At 47.7% G+C, this 18,603-nt stretch overlaps 1 protein-coding gene across 1 annotated transcript in view; it reads left to right on the forward strand.

Annotated features, from left to right (window-relative positions):
• Positions 1-4,260: 4,260 nt before the first annotated feature.
• The window catches only part of Ror1 (receptor tyrosine kinase like orphan receptor 1), a 353,553-nt gene continuing 339,210 nt past the window's right edge, over positions 4,261-18,603 (forward strand). Inside the window, exon 1 of the mRNA XM_051164708.1 lies at positions 4,261-4,735. Within this exon, the coding sequence (XP_051020665.1) occupies positions 4,645-4,735 (91 nt within the window). The 5' untranslated portion in view covers positions 4,261-4,644. The remainder of the gene's footprint in view (positions 4,736-18,603) is intronic.

Here is an 18,603-nt window from a genome sequence, read left to right on the forward strand (position 1 = left end):
TTATTTATGCTAAAACTACTTTGTACAATTGGGTTTATTATCTGGAAGAGAATAGCTAGGTCTGTCACATGTTAAACCTGTGTTCTTAATCACTAATAAGCCAGCTAGAACACAGTGCCTGCTTAGTCTATGACAGACACTGTGCCAGGCTTTTGAGACGTGTTAACTAATTTAATGTTCAGAACACAGCTAGATGGTAGACATTGCTATATTTCTTTGCTGATGAGGAAACTGGAGTACTCTGACTCCAGTTCCCACAGCCAATTAAGAGCAGACACAGAAAAGCCAGGCGGGGTGGTGCATTCAGGAGGCAGAGGTGGGTAGATCCCTGTGAATTTGAGGCTAGCCTGGTCTACAAAGTGAGTCCAGGAGGATAGCTAGGGCTCTTGCTACACAGAGAAACCCCGTCTTGAAAAACCAAAATGAATAAATAAAATAAAATAAAAATAATAAATAAAAATAAAATAATAAAAACTTTAAAAAATTAAAAAAACTAATTAAGTAAAATATAAAAACAAGTATTAAACTCCACACTGCCCAGCTCGACTGATGGCCTGAAGAGTCCGCACTTACAGACAGTCTGCCACACACTTTCTCTGAGAAGAAAAATTAGTGTCATATTCCTGGACTAAGCCAAGAAAATGCCCCACAAAGGTCTCTTATTTAACAATGTCTGGAAATGAAAGATAGCTTTTTTGTTTTGTTTTGTTTTAATATGCTTCCTGTAGTACCTGACCCTGCTCGTGGCTATATTTTTGAGTCTCCTCAGTGGTATAATCTGAGCAACGTAAGCAAGAGGGGTAGCTCAAAGCAGAGGACAGTGTGTCAGGAGCCTCGTGAGATCTCAGAGACTGAGCTGGGAATGCATGAGAAGCGTAGCTCCACCGTGTTCTCTAATGTGTGTCAACACCTGGCAAAGGAGGGCAGGGAGGGGAGGCCTGAGGGGAGAGGAAGGGAAGGAGGGAGAGGGAGGGGAAAGAAGGGATGGAGGGAGGGAGGGAGGGGAAGGGAGGAAGGAGAGAGAGAGAGACAGACAGACACACACGCGTGCACACACACACACACACACACACACACACACACGGTTCAATTGCTCGTAGCCTTTTTCCTAACCTGCCTAGGATGTAAGACAAGGGTCTTAGAGTACAGAGAGACTGATATGGGCTTGAGTCCAACCTTGGACTGGTTGGTCTGGCTCCAGTTTTGGTTTTGACCAGCTTCGTGACTTTGAGCAGGGAATTTTTGCCTTCCGGAATGCCACAGTTCTCTTATATTAAAATGCCCAGGAGGGTGCACTAGTTAATTTCCAAGGCCCTTTCCAGCCCTCACATTCCTCATGTCTATGATTCTGTGATTAAGTTCCTGGAAGGTTTAAGTACTGATAAAAGTGCCATTAAGTTCTGTCTACTCAGCAGTGGCAGCTGTGTCTTACCTGAGATACCTGGTCTGGTGGGGTGTGGGGCAGGGCCAGGCTGAGAGGGCAGGAGAGCTTCCTAGACTGCCGGATGGCTTGTTACACTATAGACGGAGCGAGGGCCACCTGCACTGTTCACGATAACTGAGTTTCCTTTGATTTCTGAGTCACAGTGTACTAAAGCCAACCATCAAAGACACTTTCCCAACAAGAGAGCCTTATGCAATCAACTCCCCAGGCAAGTGACTGGAGATAATTGAGCCGGGACTTGAGTGGGTCACAAGCAGTAAGACTGGGAAGACACACCAATTTGTGGGGATGAACTGGTTGACCCAAAGGCCTTCTGTCTATCATCCCCTGACCTCGGGTCAGACTCACAGAAAGAAAGAAAACTGTTAAGGCAGCTGGGCTGGCTCTTGCCCCAAGTCTTAGCAAAGAATAGGTGATTATTTGTTGTACAGGGCTTAGTTGTTCACCTGCCTGAAGGCACCAGGCTGGAAGTTTAGAGTCTGTGACCTGCTGCAATAATCATTGCTTATTCCCCATGTTTCTGCTCTCACAGCCTGCTTCCCAAGGAGCATGGGATGCCCATAGGACAAATAAGACAAGGAACTAATTAGATAAAGAGAAAAAAAACCCACCAAATGGTGGTCTAGTTTTTTGTTTGTTTGTTTGTCTTGTTTTTCAAGACAGTGTCTCCATGTAGCCTTGGCTGTCCTGCATTTGCTTTGTAGACCAGGCTGTCCTCGAACTCATGCAGATCCGCCTGCCTCTGCCTCCTGAGCGCTAGGATTAAAGGGGTGCGCCACCATGCCTGGCTGGTGTTCTAATTCCTGTTCACAGATCAAGCTCGTATCGTCTCCAGTTGTCATTTAAGGCACCCAGGATACTTAGAACATCGAAACAGAATTCTTATCCTCAGTAAAGTGACAGCTCATTATAAAATCCTAAAGCCGAGTCAAGTGGCAAGTGCAGCAGTGAGCCACTTTACCCTCATTTACAGAGACCTCATAACATGCCAGGCTTGGTTTAAAACCTTCTAGCCTTCTCATGGAAATGGGTCTGGGTGTTGGCTTTGCCTCTATGGTCCGTAGGGAGTGTGGACAAATCATTCACTTTCTTTCTGCACATCAATTTTAAAAACAGTTATATGGGAAGCAATATATTTAACAAAGCAAAGTAGCATGCAGTTTTAATGACTTTTTAAAAGTCTCTGTGCTATATATAATGCACCAGGCAAGCAGGAGGTACTTAGTAAGAGGCCAGGTGACCACAGTCAGGTTCTGGGCATCTTTATGTTCTGGGGACAATACTCTTTTTAAAAATTAATTTTATTAATTTATTCATATTATATCTCGATTGTTAGTCCTTCCCCTGTTTCCTCCTATTCTTCCCTCCCTCCCACTTCTCCCCTTCTCCCCTCCCCTATGTCTGTGATTGAGGGAGACCTCCTCCCCCCATATATGCTCTTAGAGTATCAAGTCTCTTCTTGGTAACTTCCTCTGAGTGCCACCAGGTCTCGCCATCCAGGGGACGTGGTCAGAAAAGGGGCACCAGAGTTCGTGTGAGAGTCAGATCTCACTCTCCACTCAATGGTGGAGAATATCCTGCTCGTCGGCTAGGTCTTGGTAGGGGTTCGAAGCTTACTGCCTATATTCTCCTTGGCTGGTGCCTTAGTTTGAGGAGGACCCCAGGACCCAGATCTGCCTGTCATAAAGTTCTTCTTGTAGGTTTCCAGGACCCTGTGGGTCCTACTATTTCCCCATTCTTCCATGCTACTCTCACCTAAAGTCTCAATAGGATGTCCTCTCCTCTGACCCACTTTCTTGGTAAGTAAAGATTTTCATGGTATGTATCCCTTGGACTAGTGTTTTGATATAAGTGAGTATATACCGTTTATCTCTTTTTGCTTCTGGGTGAACTCACTTATTATGATAATTTCTAGATCAATCCATTTGTCCACAAATTTCGGGAATTCCTCGTTTTTAATAGCTGAGTAGTATTCCATAGTGTAAATGTACCACAGTTTCTTAGGGGGACAATACTCTTGCGCCATTGGAACTCCAGGCAGGGTGTAGCATGCACTGGGTGCTCACTCTATTTGATCCAGGGTGTTCTCTGCATTTATGAATTACAAAATTAACAAATGGCAAAGTGGGAGGAAAGGATAAAACCACGGTAAGCAGGAGGTTACAGACTCATGTAGCCAGTGGGAGCAAGAGAAACCCACCTTATGTAAAGTGCCAGAACACCTACGTGATATCAAATTGATAGAGTGCTTTACGCAGATATCTGGAAGGCAGAGAAACAACTTTCAGGAGACCAGGGAACAGTGACAATAAAGAACCCAGAGGGATCCTCACTAATGTCTCCAAAGAAGCAGATCAGATGACCTTGATGTAAACGCAGTGAAGCTTGAAATTAAAAACAAAAAGACACATGAGTCACTTGTGTCAGGACTCTTTCTTAAGCAACTCTTCGGAAGGAAGAAATCAAAGAGGCATTGTATAGTATCTGTTCATAGTTAAACAGCGGCAGAGCTCGACAGTTAAACTCGGGGCTTCCTAAGTCATCCAGTCACACTTTGGGCTGGGAGCTCCCCGAAGTCTTTTTCTGTCAAAAGGCCTCAAAGGGTCCCATGAACATCAGTGGCTTGGTCCCCAGTGAGTGGGGGAGGGGGAGGGATGCTGGGCAGGCACGGGGGGTGCAGTAGCTGTTTTCAGGGATGCACTGGAAGGTGCGGGTCCAGGAGGCGGCAGTAGAGGGCGCTAGGACCCCGGCCTGGGCCCGCCTCTACCATTGGTCCCCGCAGGGCTGCTGGGTTGTAGAGTTAGTGGAAAGTGACAAGTTGGGCGAGAAGAGCAATCGAAGAGAGCTGGAGGAGCGGCCGCCGACTGAGCCCAGAGACCGCAGCCCCAGGCACCGGGCACGCTCTTCTGGAGTCGCGGAGCCAGAGAGACACACGGTGCGCTAGAGCGACCGAGACAGCCTGAGATTGAACCGCCGGCCGAAGCAGGGCTGCTGCGGAGTACCGGGAGGAGCCGCGCTCTCCGGTCCAAGGAGACCGAGCAGAGGCGAGGGAGCAGGTCAGAGGGACAAAGAGCTTTGCAAAGCAGCCCCGGTGTCCTGTGAGTGCCTGCGGGTAGGAGGAGGTGGCCAGAAGTCCAGGGCGAGACCGTGGATGTTCTGCGCGCCGCCAGGGAGCCGCCAGCACAGCCACGAGAGGAGGAATGCACCGGCCGCGCCGCCGCGGGACGCGCCCGCCACCGCTGGCACTGCTGGCCGCGCTGCTGCTGGCCACACGCGGGGCTGCTGCCCAAGGTAAGCGGCGCCGGAGCCCGGGATCCACGTCCGTCCCGCAGAGCTGGGTGCGGAGCAAGCGCCTCCCCGGCTCCGGAGCAGGCATTCGGCGGCCGCCAGCTCCGGCTGCCGGCGGGAGGCCATCAAGGGCTGGTCCCATAGCTCGGCTGCGGGCTGGGGTGTTCTGGGTGACTGGTCCTCGACACCCAGCTGCGGTTGTCAGTGCTGAGAGGAAGTGTAGAAGGACTTGGGCGGGGAAGAGGGTATTTTGGGGGTGATGCTGCTCCTTTGCCTATCTCTCTCTGGATTTCTAGCGCACCCAAGCCGGGGTCCAGATGGTTCACTTCTCTGTCCTGGACAGAGTTTGCATTTTCAGTGGTGCCTCCGACAGAGCCCAAGCCGTACGCGAACCCTTGCAAACAAAAGCCCTGTGCTCTTGTGACTGCCTTGGCCTCGCCTTTCCACCGTTTGGTGTTCGGAACCTCCCACCTTCCAGAGGGTCACCATGCAGGCCAAAATATTTGTTTCGCCACTGCCACTTTTTGCGAAGTACGCAGTCAGAGGCGGCCTGTTGCTCCTAAGTAGTTTGAGTGTGTACGTGTGTGTGTGTGTGTGTGTGTGTGTGTGTGTGTGTGTGTGTGTGTGTGTGTGTGTGTGTGTGTGTTGAGGCGGAAGAAGGGGGGAGCCATCAAATGCATACTTGATTTTGGTCATCTCCAGCAACAATCGCAACAGTTAGAGAAAGCCTCCACCCGCAGCCGGAGCGTCTTTAGTTCCCTGCGGGAAGCTTGGATCCTCGCTGGGTCTGAGCCCATACACAGTGAGAGAGAAGAGCCCGCTGCGCCCGTGGAGACAACCAATTCATTCTTTGGAGGTTGGAGGGGGAAAGTTGATTAAAGTCTCTGGGGTATTGGGCCTCACTTTTAACATCCATCCCTTGAGGGGGTGTTGGAGCCCCTGGACTCTTCCCACCCCCACTTCCAGCCCAAAACCTCTGTAGATAAATAGATCCCTCCTCCTTTTTATCATTCATCTCTCAGCCAGTTAGAGAAGAGTCTAGTTGACTTAACAGCTGGGAAAAGATCCATTCGCTGAATGATTACTGAATTCATTTCTACTAAAACGCAGGGGTAACTTTCTTGGTACAAAGCACTCTGCAAGGAAACTGGGTGCTGATTTTGATCTCCTGGAGATGACTTTGGAATGGGAACAGCACTCACCCAGCAAAGTTTTGAAGTGTGGTCGCGCTAATTTTGAAGCCCCATAGGGGTGGGGGTGGTGAATACAGTTTCTAATTGTCATTAAGATGCACATCAGCAGGGGTGCCCCATCTTAAGGGGAAACCCTGATGAAATGTAAACAGTTTGGTCTCTGGGATGTTTTGCTTGGTGATGCCAAACATCTGGCTCTTTACCGCTACACCTGGGTGAAAAGTAGAAAATGGGCCATGCTGCCGACCATGTAAACATTCTCCCGAAGTCCTTGGTCCAGTGCAATTGGGGTGATTGTACCTAAGGCTAGATTTCTGGTTTGAGGCCTTGATTAATTCCGTTGTTCCCTGGGGCTCCTTTTCTTTGTATTTAACCTTTCAACAGCCAGGGCTTTTTAGGTCACAGCCTCTGCTGCTGGGGATGGGGTGAGGTGGGGATGTAGGGGCTTGCTTCCTTTTTGGTCATCTGTTTTAAAATAATTTATGACTATAAAACAATGCTGTTATCAGTAGCTTTACGTGTGGTCTTTCAAAACTTAAAAAGTTAATTTCCCTATTCCTATTCTATAATCTAATAATAGGCTCAAACCTGTTGCTGTCGTACCATCCCTTTCCGTTTTTTGTAAGTCTTGACCTCTGTTCTGGCCTGAGGTTCCTAAGGAGGTCAGCTTAATGGGAGGTATATTTTATCTATTAAGTTGTAAAAACATAAAACAATGGATCAGTAGTTCCCTCACCACTTTCCTGTTTGTTTGGCAGGGAGGAGAAAGCCTTTATATGCATAATTTCTGGCTTGCTAGTTGCTGGTTCTCCCAGCTACCTCCTACCTGCCTAAAGCTAAACTTCCGTAGGAGGCATACACACTCCTTCCTGCTCCCAAGAGCTCTAGGCCATTGGAACCGACCTGAGCCTTTCTCAGAACTGGGCTCATTCTGTGGTTTGGCTGCTTGAAGCCAGAAGGAGGTGTCCCAAGACTCAGCCGTCATTTTCTAAGTCTCCAATTGCCATGTCAGTAGGTGTCTGTCCCTACTTCATTTAGAATAGGAGACCGCTGAGGGCCATGGGCTTGTCAGCTTTGCTGGGGAACACAATGAGGGCCCGCCTCAGTCAGCCTCAACTTTTATTAGGGATGCTTGAAAAAATCCGATCTCGATGGCTAGGGGGCAGCACACAGAGGCAGGCTAGGAAGAGGGTACTGTCAGACTGCCTCCTGGCTGTTTTGCTCCTCTGATGCCTGATACTCAGGAGTCATTTTATTTTACCTTTGTACGCGAATGTTCGGTGTGAAGGAATAGATGTGGGCGTTTCTGTGGGCGCGTGCACGGGAACGGGCAAGTGAGAGTTCTTGTGAAGCCAGAGGTCAGCGTGATGGAGTGTCTCCTACAGTTGCTCTCCACCTTGTGTTTTGAGACATGCTCTCTCATTGGTCATCGATCCAGCTAGGCTGGAAGGTCACTGAGCTCTAGGGTTCTGCATGCCTGTGCCTGGGGTTATGTGTGTGTGTGTGTGTGTGTGTGTGTGTGTGTATGTGTGCACCTGTGTGTGTGTGTTCAGCTTTTCCATGAGCCCTGCAAATCTGAGCTTGGGTCCTGGTGTTTGGAGGGCCGGTGCTGACTCATCTCCCTAGACCAAGACCTCTTTCGAAAACTCAGTTTAGACCTAGTATATTCTGTCTCCTGCATGAAAAAACAGGCTCCATGTTAGACTTTTAAAATGTTTCTAAATGCATGCCACTCACATCAAAGGAACATTATGCCCAAGTTTGATGACTAGTGCCTACATCACTGTAGATTCCTTTTAAAGGTATACGGCATATTACGGAGAGCGGATGCTTGAAAACCCTGCGTGTTCTGATACAGGTGTCTGTCTGCAGTGAGACAGATGAGGCATAATCACCAACATATTTAGGGGACCACAGTTTTGCTCACCGGAGGAGAGAGAACCTTTTTGGCCATATGTAAAAAGGCACTGTTATTTCCTTCACTTAGTTAAAATCACAGCCTAATAGTCAGAGATTATTCCTTTTTATTTCCTGTCTTCTGGTATCAGACGGACCCGGCAACCTAACTTAATGGGTGAAAGTCAGGCTTTGGCGTTTGGCAGACCTGGGTTCGAATTGTCCCTCTCACATCGTGAGCGTGGTGAGCGAGTTTCCTGAGCCTGATAAGACTTCTATAAGGTTTAAATAAAGCCATGAATGTCAAGCGCTGGAGAAGAGCCCCAGACTAGAAATAACTAACTAAGGATACAGGAAAGTCAGGATTTCAACCCTCCAAGAAATAATATACTAAATTTCCCATGTATGTTGATAGACATAGGCTTATACTAGAATCAGATTTTTGGAGACATGGCAACACTGGAAAAACAGAGGTGACCGACTTGGAGCAAGCGGAGGATGCCTGGGCACTGAAATGCCTGCTAGGCGAGATTAAAGAGAGGAAAGTGTTGATGGTGGGTTGTTGGCCACAGCCCAGGTCAGCTACTCTGTGGAGCTTCTCTCATGTCCCAAGTTGCCTCCTGCTACATGGGCTGATGAATAGTCTAAAGTCTTGTGACCGCAGCTAAGTTTGCATCTCTTGAGCCCAAGCAGTCTGAGATGCTCCTCTTCCTGTAATTTATTTAACAGACACTTGGTGCAATACACTTAATGGGTTAATCACTGTTTTAACCCTTTGTTAGCATGAACTCACAGAACTCTTGCAACCACCCTGCGAAAGCGATGGTACAACTAGTTCACTGTATGCATGGGTCAGGTTAGTCACTGTTTTAACTCTTTGTTAGCATGAACTCACAGAACTCTTGCAACCACGCTGCAAAAGCGATGGCACAACTAGTTCACTGTATGCATGGGTCAGGTTAGGCTTAGAGATGTGAAACTGCTTTCCAATCAAGGTCACGTGGCTAAGGAGGATGGTTTTGCTGGATTTGTAAGCCCTGAGAGTTGCTGTTACCATAACTGACCTCTGCCCTACGTGGTCCCTCCTGGTTTAATTCTTATACTTGCCTTCTTTTTAATGTGTGTGTCAGAGGCGGTGCTTCTGTAGGTTTTTAAGGGCAGTGGGAAGGTGTTTGCTTTGCCACGACCTAGACAGTGTAAGAGGTGATGGGAGAGAGTCATTTCCATCATTCCTGCAGATCTACACTGCCCCACCAGCCTAGCTGTTAGCCAAGAGATGGACTGAAAGTGCTGGGGATGTCCAGAGCCTCATGGTCTAAAAGAATCGCAACGTTGCAGTGTAGTAGTGCCACTTTGATGCGGTTTGAGGAGTGTGTCTGGTAGTTCCTTTCAGCTAGCAATGAGATTTTTTTTTTTTTTTTTTGATTGAGTATGTGTGCATTTGCATTTTGGAGCATTACCAGGGGTGGAGGTGGAGAAGGGCTGATTTATTAGAGTGCTATCTAGAAGGAGAACTGACTGCCAGCTCAGAGTCCCCATGTGGAGCTGATCCAGGCAGGTCCAGCTGTAGCTGGAAAAAGCTGGACTCTTCCAGGTCCTTTCTCAAAGAGAAAGGCCTGGGCCTGGCTTCACTGATTCTCTGAGCTGTGACAGGGGAGATGGGTCTCTGGACGTGCATGAGGAGAAAGGAATAGTCTTCTAGGATGCCGAGAAAGTTCTATGGTGTAGAAGGGGGAAGGGTGAGGGGACCGCTTCGAAAAATCTTTAACTAAGTGCAGCTGCTTGTTACATGGAGCCTGACTTGCATGCCAGGAATATCTCAAAAGCTAACGAATACAAAATAAAAATAAACAGCAGGAGAAAGGCCCGCTCTTTGTTGCAGTAAGCGTGGTTGGGGTTTTCAGTTTGTTTAGGAACGGGATAATTGTGGCCTCCACTTTATTTTCGTAAGGCAATGAATCGCGATGGATGTGATGTCATCGGGATGCCCCATCACCTGACCCCTTTCCTTGCCCCCACACAGCCCCCAGAACACACAGGCTCGGACATCCACCACGGGTCCTATGGCTCAAGCTGCTGCTCTTGAGTGAATTACATTGGAAGAAGGCAGATAATTTAATGGGATAATCTTGGCAGACTCAGTACATTTCACACCCCATCTCTCACTAACAGAAAGGCAGCAGCAGGCTGCAACATCCTCAGATGAAAAGGTTGTATAAAAAGGCCTACTTCACAGTAACTGTCTGTCCATAAATAAGGTTCTATAGAGTTTTGATCCAGAAATGTTATTAAACACTGATAAGCTAAACCCCACAGTGTTTGGCCTCTTTACATTCTCCCCCACTTTTCCATAGAACCAAAGTTACTTTTTTTTTCTTATTAAAAAAAAAAGTAGGCTCAAAGATCAATCAGTCTAGACTGTTTATTTTTTCAAGTGTGTACATACAGAATGGGCCTTCTTTCATAGCCATTTAGAGAGGTGACATTGCATAACAGAGATAGGAGGAGATTTGAACCCAATAGACTGCAGCTCAAACTGGGATGTTTGCTACTTGGTTACATGTTAATCACGCTTGTATTGTTGTGACACAATGCATTAAAGGGACAGTATACGGAAGAAAATGTCTGTTTTGATTTCCAAAGCCAGAGGGGTTTCAGTCTGATATGGGGGAGAAGATGGGTTGGCCATGAGGTAGAGAGGCTACTCACGTTGTACAGACCAGGAATCATAGCAGGTCAGGACCGGCACAGGCCCACGCCCAGTAACAAACTCCCATCAGCCAGGCTCCACCCCCTACAGAATGCAGCCTTCAAAGTGGCACCTTACGCTAGGGACCGACCATCAAAGCATGAGCCTTTGATGGACATTTCAGAGCAAAACACTAACCAGTTTCTTCTGGTAATTTCCTTATCTGTAAAGTGGTGATTAAATAGTGTCTCGCCTGCAGGTTGTTCATGAGAATTAAAGGATCCTCGAGCAGGAAGCACTGGAAGGCGCCATGAACTGGAAGTGGGATGCTGTTAGCTCTGTCAGCATCCTGGGCTTCCTGGAGAAAGAGGGGAGTTGGGTTCCCCGTCAAGGAGGACTGTGCAGGAGAAGCAGCCGAGACTCTTGAGCAGCACTCAAGGGTTCTTCTGGAGGGTGTGGAGTGCTTGGTTTTACAGGGGCCACGTAGACACTCTGGATCTGAGCAGGTTTTAGGTCAGTGTAGAGGTCCCCCCACAGGAAGAGATTCCAATGTGCTTTTAAAACAAAGCCCCCCATCCCCCAGCACCATTAGCTCTTTGAGGAAGAGCAACCCCTCCCTGACATTCAGCCATCTGAAGATTCTGAGTACCAAAAGAATGGTCATGTTAAGAAAGAAGAGTAATCATGTGCCAGGGGTGGGGGAGGTGGTAGCGGAAGTTCCGAAGACAAGGCAGAGTTTGTGGGGTTTGGTTTTTCAACAGGAAAGCCCTTCACCCAGTGCATTCCAACTCATATTTACTATACATTTATTACATGTGAAGGGCAGTGTCAGGGAAATAAAGCATCATCCCTCCCTGAGGGAGAGAGGGAGGAGGGAAGTCCTAAGCATGTTAAGCATCCACTGTATACCCCGTATCATTCTTTGCAGTTAGACTTCTGCGTCTCAGTGGCATTGGTGGTTAGATCTTTCAAGCCTATTTATAGATAAAGGGAACTCAGACTCCAAGAGGTTAGTATGACAGCTAGCCTCATACGATTGTTAAATAGGGATCTTGGATTCGAATCCAGATATTCTGATTGTCACATATACCCTGTTTCCATGTCTTTGAGATGTGGAGAGTTGTACCAAAGAGCAGACCTGTTATCTCCCAATAACCAGTCATCTGTCTCACCGGAGAATTCTAAATGCTGGGAGAAAGCGCCAGAGAGACACACAAGGGTAGGGAGCATGGGTTCCCAGGAAGTTAGGGGGTGAAGGGCGAAGAGAACACCGCCTCCTTCTCAGGCACAGTGGGAGCCCTCTGAGCTAGTTATGGACAACGTTTAGCACAATTCCACATAGTTATCGAGAGCTTGTTCATCCAGCAAGAGGCCTGGGTAGGATCTTGTCTGCTTCCAAAGCCCTTGTGCTCTTGCCCTGTGGTGTCCCCCTTTGGATGTTATCTTCACGTTGGAAGCAGCTGTGCTGTCCCTAACCCAGAAGGGCAGACAGACATCAAGACAGTTTTTCTGGCATGTTTCTCTCCAGCTCCAAGTTCAGGCTTTGGGGTGAGGGTGGGCACCAACCACTCAGGTGTTATGCTCCAGTGAGTCTTTACAAGTGACCGTGAACTGTAGCTTTTCAAGACCTCTGGCCAGCACATACCACTTTCCCTCCTTCATTCACACACAAAACCTTTGTTTTGCTTTTACCGTGAGATGAATATTCTGGTAGTTCCACAGGAGAGACAAAGATAGTAATTGCATCGCGGAATTTTCCAAGCAGTACATTGGTGGCAATGCTTGCTAGCTGAGCAGCAAATCTATTTTCATCCACATTTAAAGCTCTCTCCTAGTTGTATGTGGTCATGTGACTAAATTATAGCCCATGGAATGAGGTTGGATGGACCCAGTGTCACTTGCAGGGTCCTTTTAGACTTTCCCAGGCAGGTTGCTTTGGTAACTTGAAAAGTTCTGTGTTTGGGATGGCACAGGCTCGAAGGAACCTGAGACCTTGCCTTCTTCACTGCCCTGTGGTTGAAGCCACCTGCTGTCCACACTGGCTTGGATTTTATGTAAACCAGAAACAAGTGTTTATTGTTAAGGCTCAGATTTTAGAGTTTTCCAGCTATAGTTACTAAGGCTGTCATACCTAAGCAAATGGTATGAACCACAGCATGACTCAAGGCTAATTTAGTCAGTCAGGACCAGCGTTTTTAGGTAGAATAAAAGAAACAGCCTAGTTTGGGGCTGATTATATCTCCTATGGAGTTTGGGGGACCTCTCTGTAAATTCAACTTCTTCCTGAGTTCTTCTTGGCAGATCCTCTGGTGCTCATCGCTGTGAAAAAATCTAGAAGAATTATAATTGGTGGTAGGCTAGTTCACTTTTAGGGGCCATAACCTAGACCACCGTAGCATAATTACATAGCCACTAAGTACTGAATTAGCAGTGACAAAATACAGAATCCCAAGAAGGGAGAGGCCCTCAGGGAGGATGCGGGCTATGATGTGAGACCTCAGTGGTGGAGAAGGTGGCCCAGAGGATGAATGGGAAGAGATGGAAGAGGAGGGGAGAGCAGGACATAGTCCTGCCAGCCGCCGGGCTGGATTCTGCACCAGCCTGTAGCTAGCTGCTCTGCTCTGCAGGATTCGCTCAGGGCTGTTCTGGGTTCTCAGATGGGATTCGCCATGGACTGAAGCAGGCCTCTCACGGATGGTGAGTAAAGGGAAAGCTGTGGGTGGTACCTGCTACTAGAAGCTGAGAAGGAAGAAAGAACCAGGGTTTTACTGGAGTATGCCTGTTTACTTCCTTCTGCCAGCTGTGCTCCCAGAGACTCACAAGATGCCTTCAACAGGAAGCTCCCACGTGATTACGGCTTTCAGCCTCTGCTGCAGCAGCTTTGTTTGCAGACAGGCCGCTGGGTGCAAACCCTAGGGGTTCTAGTAGTCCGTGCATCTAGGCTGCTGACTCACAGTATTTCGTGTGTTTGTTTTGATGTTAGGGATTGGACTCAGAGCCTTGAGCTTGCTATCGGGCTTACTCTCCTACTGAGCTGCACCCCAGAACCCCTCTGGATTCTTCTAGTATTTTAACTTATATGGTTTTCAGGGAACCATCTGAAAGAAGCAGTAATTTGTTACCCTCATTGAACTGAATTGTTATTTGCCGTAGAGTTGCTGTTTTCTACATAAGGGAACCGAGGCACAAAGAATGTCTCGTGTGCCTGTAGCAAATCGAGTGGGAAGGTCAGGATTTGAACTTAAAATGTCTGGAAGCGGGGGCTTTGTTCATAATCATGATGCCACTATAGCTCTGCTTTCCCATCCCCCAAAAACTCTACTTGGTGATTAAAATTCTACATATAAGATCCTAGCCAAATAGCTGAGTGCAAATAATTATGATTCGAATAGGGCATTGCGGCTTAAGGAATTATTTCATACGCAATATTAACTTTAATTTTCCAACTAATCCAGTGAAATAGTTTTCTTTTCTCTCTTTGGTCCTCTGTTTTTAAATCAGCAAAGTAAGGTTGGCAGCTTACCAAGGTCACTCTATAGGTGGCAGGGTCTGTCTGAAATATAGAACTTCTCCTCAAGTCCCATGCGCTGTTTTGCTCTGAAGGATTACTTGTGTTCCTAATTTATGCTTCTGATACATGACAGGTTTCGTGGTTGTTGACCCAGCAGGCAAATTTACCCAATTCTTACTTGTCCCATCAACACAATTCTCCAATCAGCCATCTCACTTTAAGAAACAGCCTGGAAGCACTTATAGGTGTGGTTTGGAACTGGTTTGCCTGTAACCTAAGAAAATTCTGAGCAAATAGACTGAGAGCAGTTACTTCAAAGCGAGGGCTTTCCTAAGGGGCTGGCGATGGCATCTGAGAGATCAGCCATGAAGAAGAACGGGCATTTGGCATTCCGTGGGACTTGGTACAGAGCTTGGCTTTCTGTTTTCTCCCAGGCCAGCAGCTCTGTGACCTCTATAAGATGTTTTTCTCGCCTGTTGAATGAGAGGCATAAGGGGTGAGTCCACCTTGGGCAGGATGCTGGCGAGGGCTGGGCCTAGTGCCCAGCGGATTGCTCTGTGGTCAGTGTGTAATTTGCAGCCATTATCCTTCAGTGGAGAGCAAGACTCTCTGACACTCACAGGACAGGACTGGATACAATGTCTAGGACTCAGACCTGGTTAGGCTTTCTTGCGTGCTATAGTCACCTTGGAGGAGACTCTTAGCATCTACAAGTCTTAGGTTATAATTATGTTTGTATTTCTCAAGGCCAAGGATGTCAGATAAAAATAGACCCTGTTGCATCAAATCCAAGACATTCTTGAAAGGCTCTTATCTGTTCTTCATGGGAATTGACACTGCTTCCAGAAGGGACTACACAGCAGTATATGAAAACGGCATGTTGTATGTTTTCCCCCACATGAGCGATGATATCCTTGCCTCTTGGATTTCACTCCGGTCCAGTATTGCATATTTTTTTTTTACGTAACATTTCCATCCCCTGGAGGGGAAGTGGCGCTTTTCCTTCATCCTTGGGGTGATGATGGGAAGTCCTGACTGCCAAGTGCAGATCCTGGGGAATTGGTGCTCCCCCCTGGTGTTCACTGCTCACAGTGCTGCTGCTTGGGAACTTGACTGCTCAGCATTACCAAGCCGCGGCAGCAGCAGCAGGCTTCGTAACATCCAGGGGGGTGATTGTCTCTTTTCTTTATTCTGACCATCATGTTCTGCTCACCCCTGTCTCGTGTCTCTCAGCCAAGGAATGAAGACTTTCCTGAGACTAGATAAGGGTCACTAGGCAGGACTGCCTGCCGGGGTCTTTAGGTGGACACTTGCTAAGTGGCATCCCATCAAGAAAGTGGGAGAGGAGCTAAGCATGCTCAGTTTATTCTACCCACACTTGTACCTAGGCCACTCTCCAGGCTAGGTGCCCAGTGTTCCTGGAAGAAGAGAGAAAAGGGATAGAGTGGTCCAGGAGAAAACACTGGTTGCCCTCCCTGGAAGAAAGTGCCAGGCACAGATGGGAAAGCATTCCTCCTTACATGAGCTGTAGATTGATAGTTTAAAGACCACTACATCTCAGGGCTGGGTTGGTGTTAAAGCTACACACAGGTCGGTCAAGATGCTTACAAAGCACACTTCTTGATCCTTGACCAAGGACTTGTGTTTAGAGAATTCTTTGTCTAATGTGGGATGTACATGGCAGTGGCTTGCCCTGGCTCTCAGAACTAGCACAGCCATTAATCTGTTGCTCAAGCCCGGGCACTGGTGTGCGGTGGTGACCGGGAGGTGGGTGCAGTCCCCTCACCTGCCCAGTGACATCTCCTGTGTAAACTACCAGGTTGCCCCCTGCTTCCGCTTGGTTAAATATTTGTTTAAGAACTAGAGTGAATGCAGGGGAAATACATAGTAATCTCTCCCCACGTGGGAAGTTTGCTGTCTTTTGTTGTTTGTTGTTGTTGTTGTTGTTGTTAAGGAAGCAAGATTGATTCAGCCAAAAATATGGTCACAGAAGACAAAGGCTGGCCTTTGTTCAGGGCTACTTCCTGGTGGTGCAGCCTTTCAGAATCTCCACCCCACAGCGTGCCCACCTCTGAGCTCCTGCGGCTTCTGTCTGTCCTTATTGGGCTCCTGCTTGCTTTTTAGCCTTTAGTGTGTCCTCAGTCAGCATCACCCGATCTTCCTGTCTTTTGTCCTCCCTCCATGCTCTTGCCTTCTGCCATTGTTTCCACCCACACCTGAGTCCCTTTCACTCTGAAGTGGCTCGCCACCTGCCCGTATTTGGCTCTTTCCAGTACTAGTCACTGTTTATTGAGTTTCTGCTGCAGGACTTGCCCTCAACCTCACAGTTCACAATGCATCTCTCTCTCTCTCTCTCTCTCTCTCTCTCTCTCTCTCTCTCTCTCTCTCTCTCTCTCTCTCTCTCTCTTTCTCTCTCTCTTTTCTCAAGACAGGGGGATTTCTCTGTGTAGTTGGCTGTCCTGAACTTACTTTGTAGACCAGGCTGGCCTCGGACTCACATGCCTCCCGAGTGCCAAGACGTTACATTTTATTTATTTTGTGTGGCGATGTGGACCTCATGGGTGTGAAGGTCAAAGGACAAGTGAGGGGGGCATTAACTTCTCTCTTTCCACCTTGTGTGTCCTGGGAATCCAACTCTATTTATTAGGTTTAGTGGCAGGCACTTTTACCCACAAAATCATGTTGCTGGGCCTGAATTTCATATTTCCTAGTGGAATCTACCTTTTTGTTTTTCTGGAATGATAGCCCTAACCCTGTCCATGCCCTTATCTCTGTCCTTCTGAGAAATGTTTCTTTGTCCGCTCAGAAGGGGGACCTTTCTGGTTTATTGTGAAGTGTTTGCAACCTAGCCCTCAACTGCCTAAGCCAGACTGTGAGGGAGAATCACAGATTTACTCAGGATTTAGGGACAAGCTCTCTTGGGTAGGGAAGCAGAGAGAGGCCCTTGGGTCCATCTGTGCACAGAGAAAGCAGTCAACATGTAGGAAAGACCTGACTGTCTAATGGGCCTTGCTGAAGAACAGAAAAGATTGCCCTGTGCTATGGTTTATCTTCTTCCCAGGAAGTCACTGACTTGAGCCTTGTGATGTCACTATGGTCTGCTGGGCAGACACTTTACCTCACCAGTCCTCACCCTCAATAAAGTGTTATTATTTTTCTTAAACCTAGGAGAATTTGTTGATTTTTTCCAATGAGAAAATATAGAGTGATTAAAAATCAATGCAGTATTGTACAACCAACACAGAACCACACCCCTCAGAGACAACTTCTGCTGTTCTTAGGTGTTTGTAGATGGAGGTCGTGCCTGCATTCCCAAAAGAGCCTGAAGCTCAGGGATGCAAAGAACTTCCCCAGCATCCTATCCAACTACTTGGCTTCTTCCCACTTCTTTGTGGCAAAGACCGGGTCTCTTACATCAGTCCATTTTCCTCAAGGGGACATAGCTAGTTCCCTGTTGAGAGTATGCCACATCAATACAATTAAGTGTCACCAAAAAAGTGCGGGCAGTAAGTTTCATTGGCGAAGGAGAGAGAATTTTTGGGAGGGTTCCGTGGAAGTAGAGCATAAGGGTATCTTTGTCTGCTTCCCATGACTGTGACAGAACTCCTGAGATGGGATACTTTATGAAACAGTTTGCTCAGCATCCAGTTCTGGAAGTTGGAAATCCAAGACCAGGCAAGTGCTTGCAAGGGCGTCGTGCTGTAGCTCCATGTTAGAACAGCAGAAAGGCTAGTGGGAGGGACAAAACAGGAGGCAATCTTGGAAAACACTATCAATCATTAATGACTCTCTAGAAAGTTTTAAAAGGCCCAGTTCTGCCACAGTGGCAAATTTCAGTGTTGAACTGGGTAGGGAGGAAGCCATTTTAAAACCACAGTAGGGCACAGTGTAATACGGACATGTTTCCTTGGCTTCCTGAGCAGGCAGGGCCAGCAAACTTGAACACATAAGTGCTTTTACTCTTGAACCTGGGCCCTGCCAGGGACAAGGACCACCCCTGTGTCTTTCTGAAGATACAAGTGGAAGTGCAAGGTCTGTGCAAACCTTGCAAAAAGGGGCAGAGGAGAGGGCAGCCTGCACCTGGGTGGGCACCACACAGATAGCATCAAGGATTTCCTTGTGTGACCTTGAGGCCCCATTTCTGGCTGCCTGCTGTCCTTTTCTGGATCTCACCAGGACCATTTTTGTTATTGATTTTTTTTTTTTTTTTTTTTTTTTTGAGACAAGGTTTCTGTGTATAACAGCCTTGGCTGTCCTGGAACTCTCTTTGTAGACCAGACTGACCTTGAACTCACAGAGATCTGTCTGCCTCTACCTCCCATGTGTCCAGCGTCACCTGGACCTTTTGTACAGGGCACCTTTTCTTGAGCTGTTCTCTCCCGAGGGATCGTCACCCACAGTCTTCATTCTCGCCCAGACACCTCACACCTAACCCTGTACACACTTAGGTTGAGGTCCTAGCTCGTTGTCTTGTAAGGATTGCATGACGTAACCTGTCAGTAAGTGTTTGCTTGTGCAGTGGTCCGTGAGTCCATCCATCACCACTAGATGCTCCCTGGGATAGAGTCAACCCTGCATCTTC

The sequence above is a fragment of the Acomys russatus genome, chromosome 2 (assembly GCF_903995435.1).
Source record: "Acomys russatus chromosome 2, mAcoRus1.1, whole genome shotgun sequence".
Lineage (NCBI taxonomy): Eukaryota > Metazoa > Chordata > Mammalia > Rodentia > Muridae > Acomys > Acomys russatus.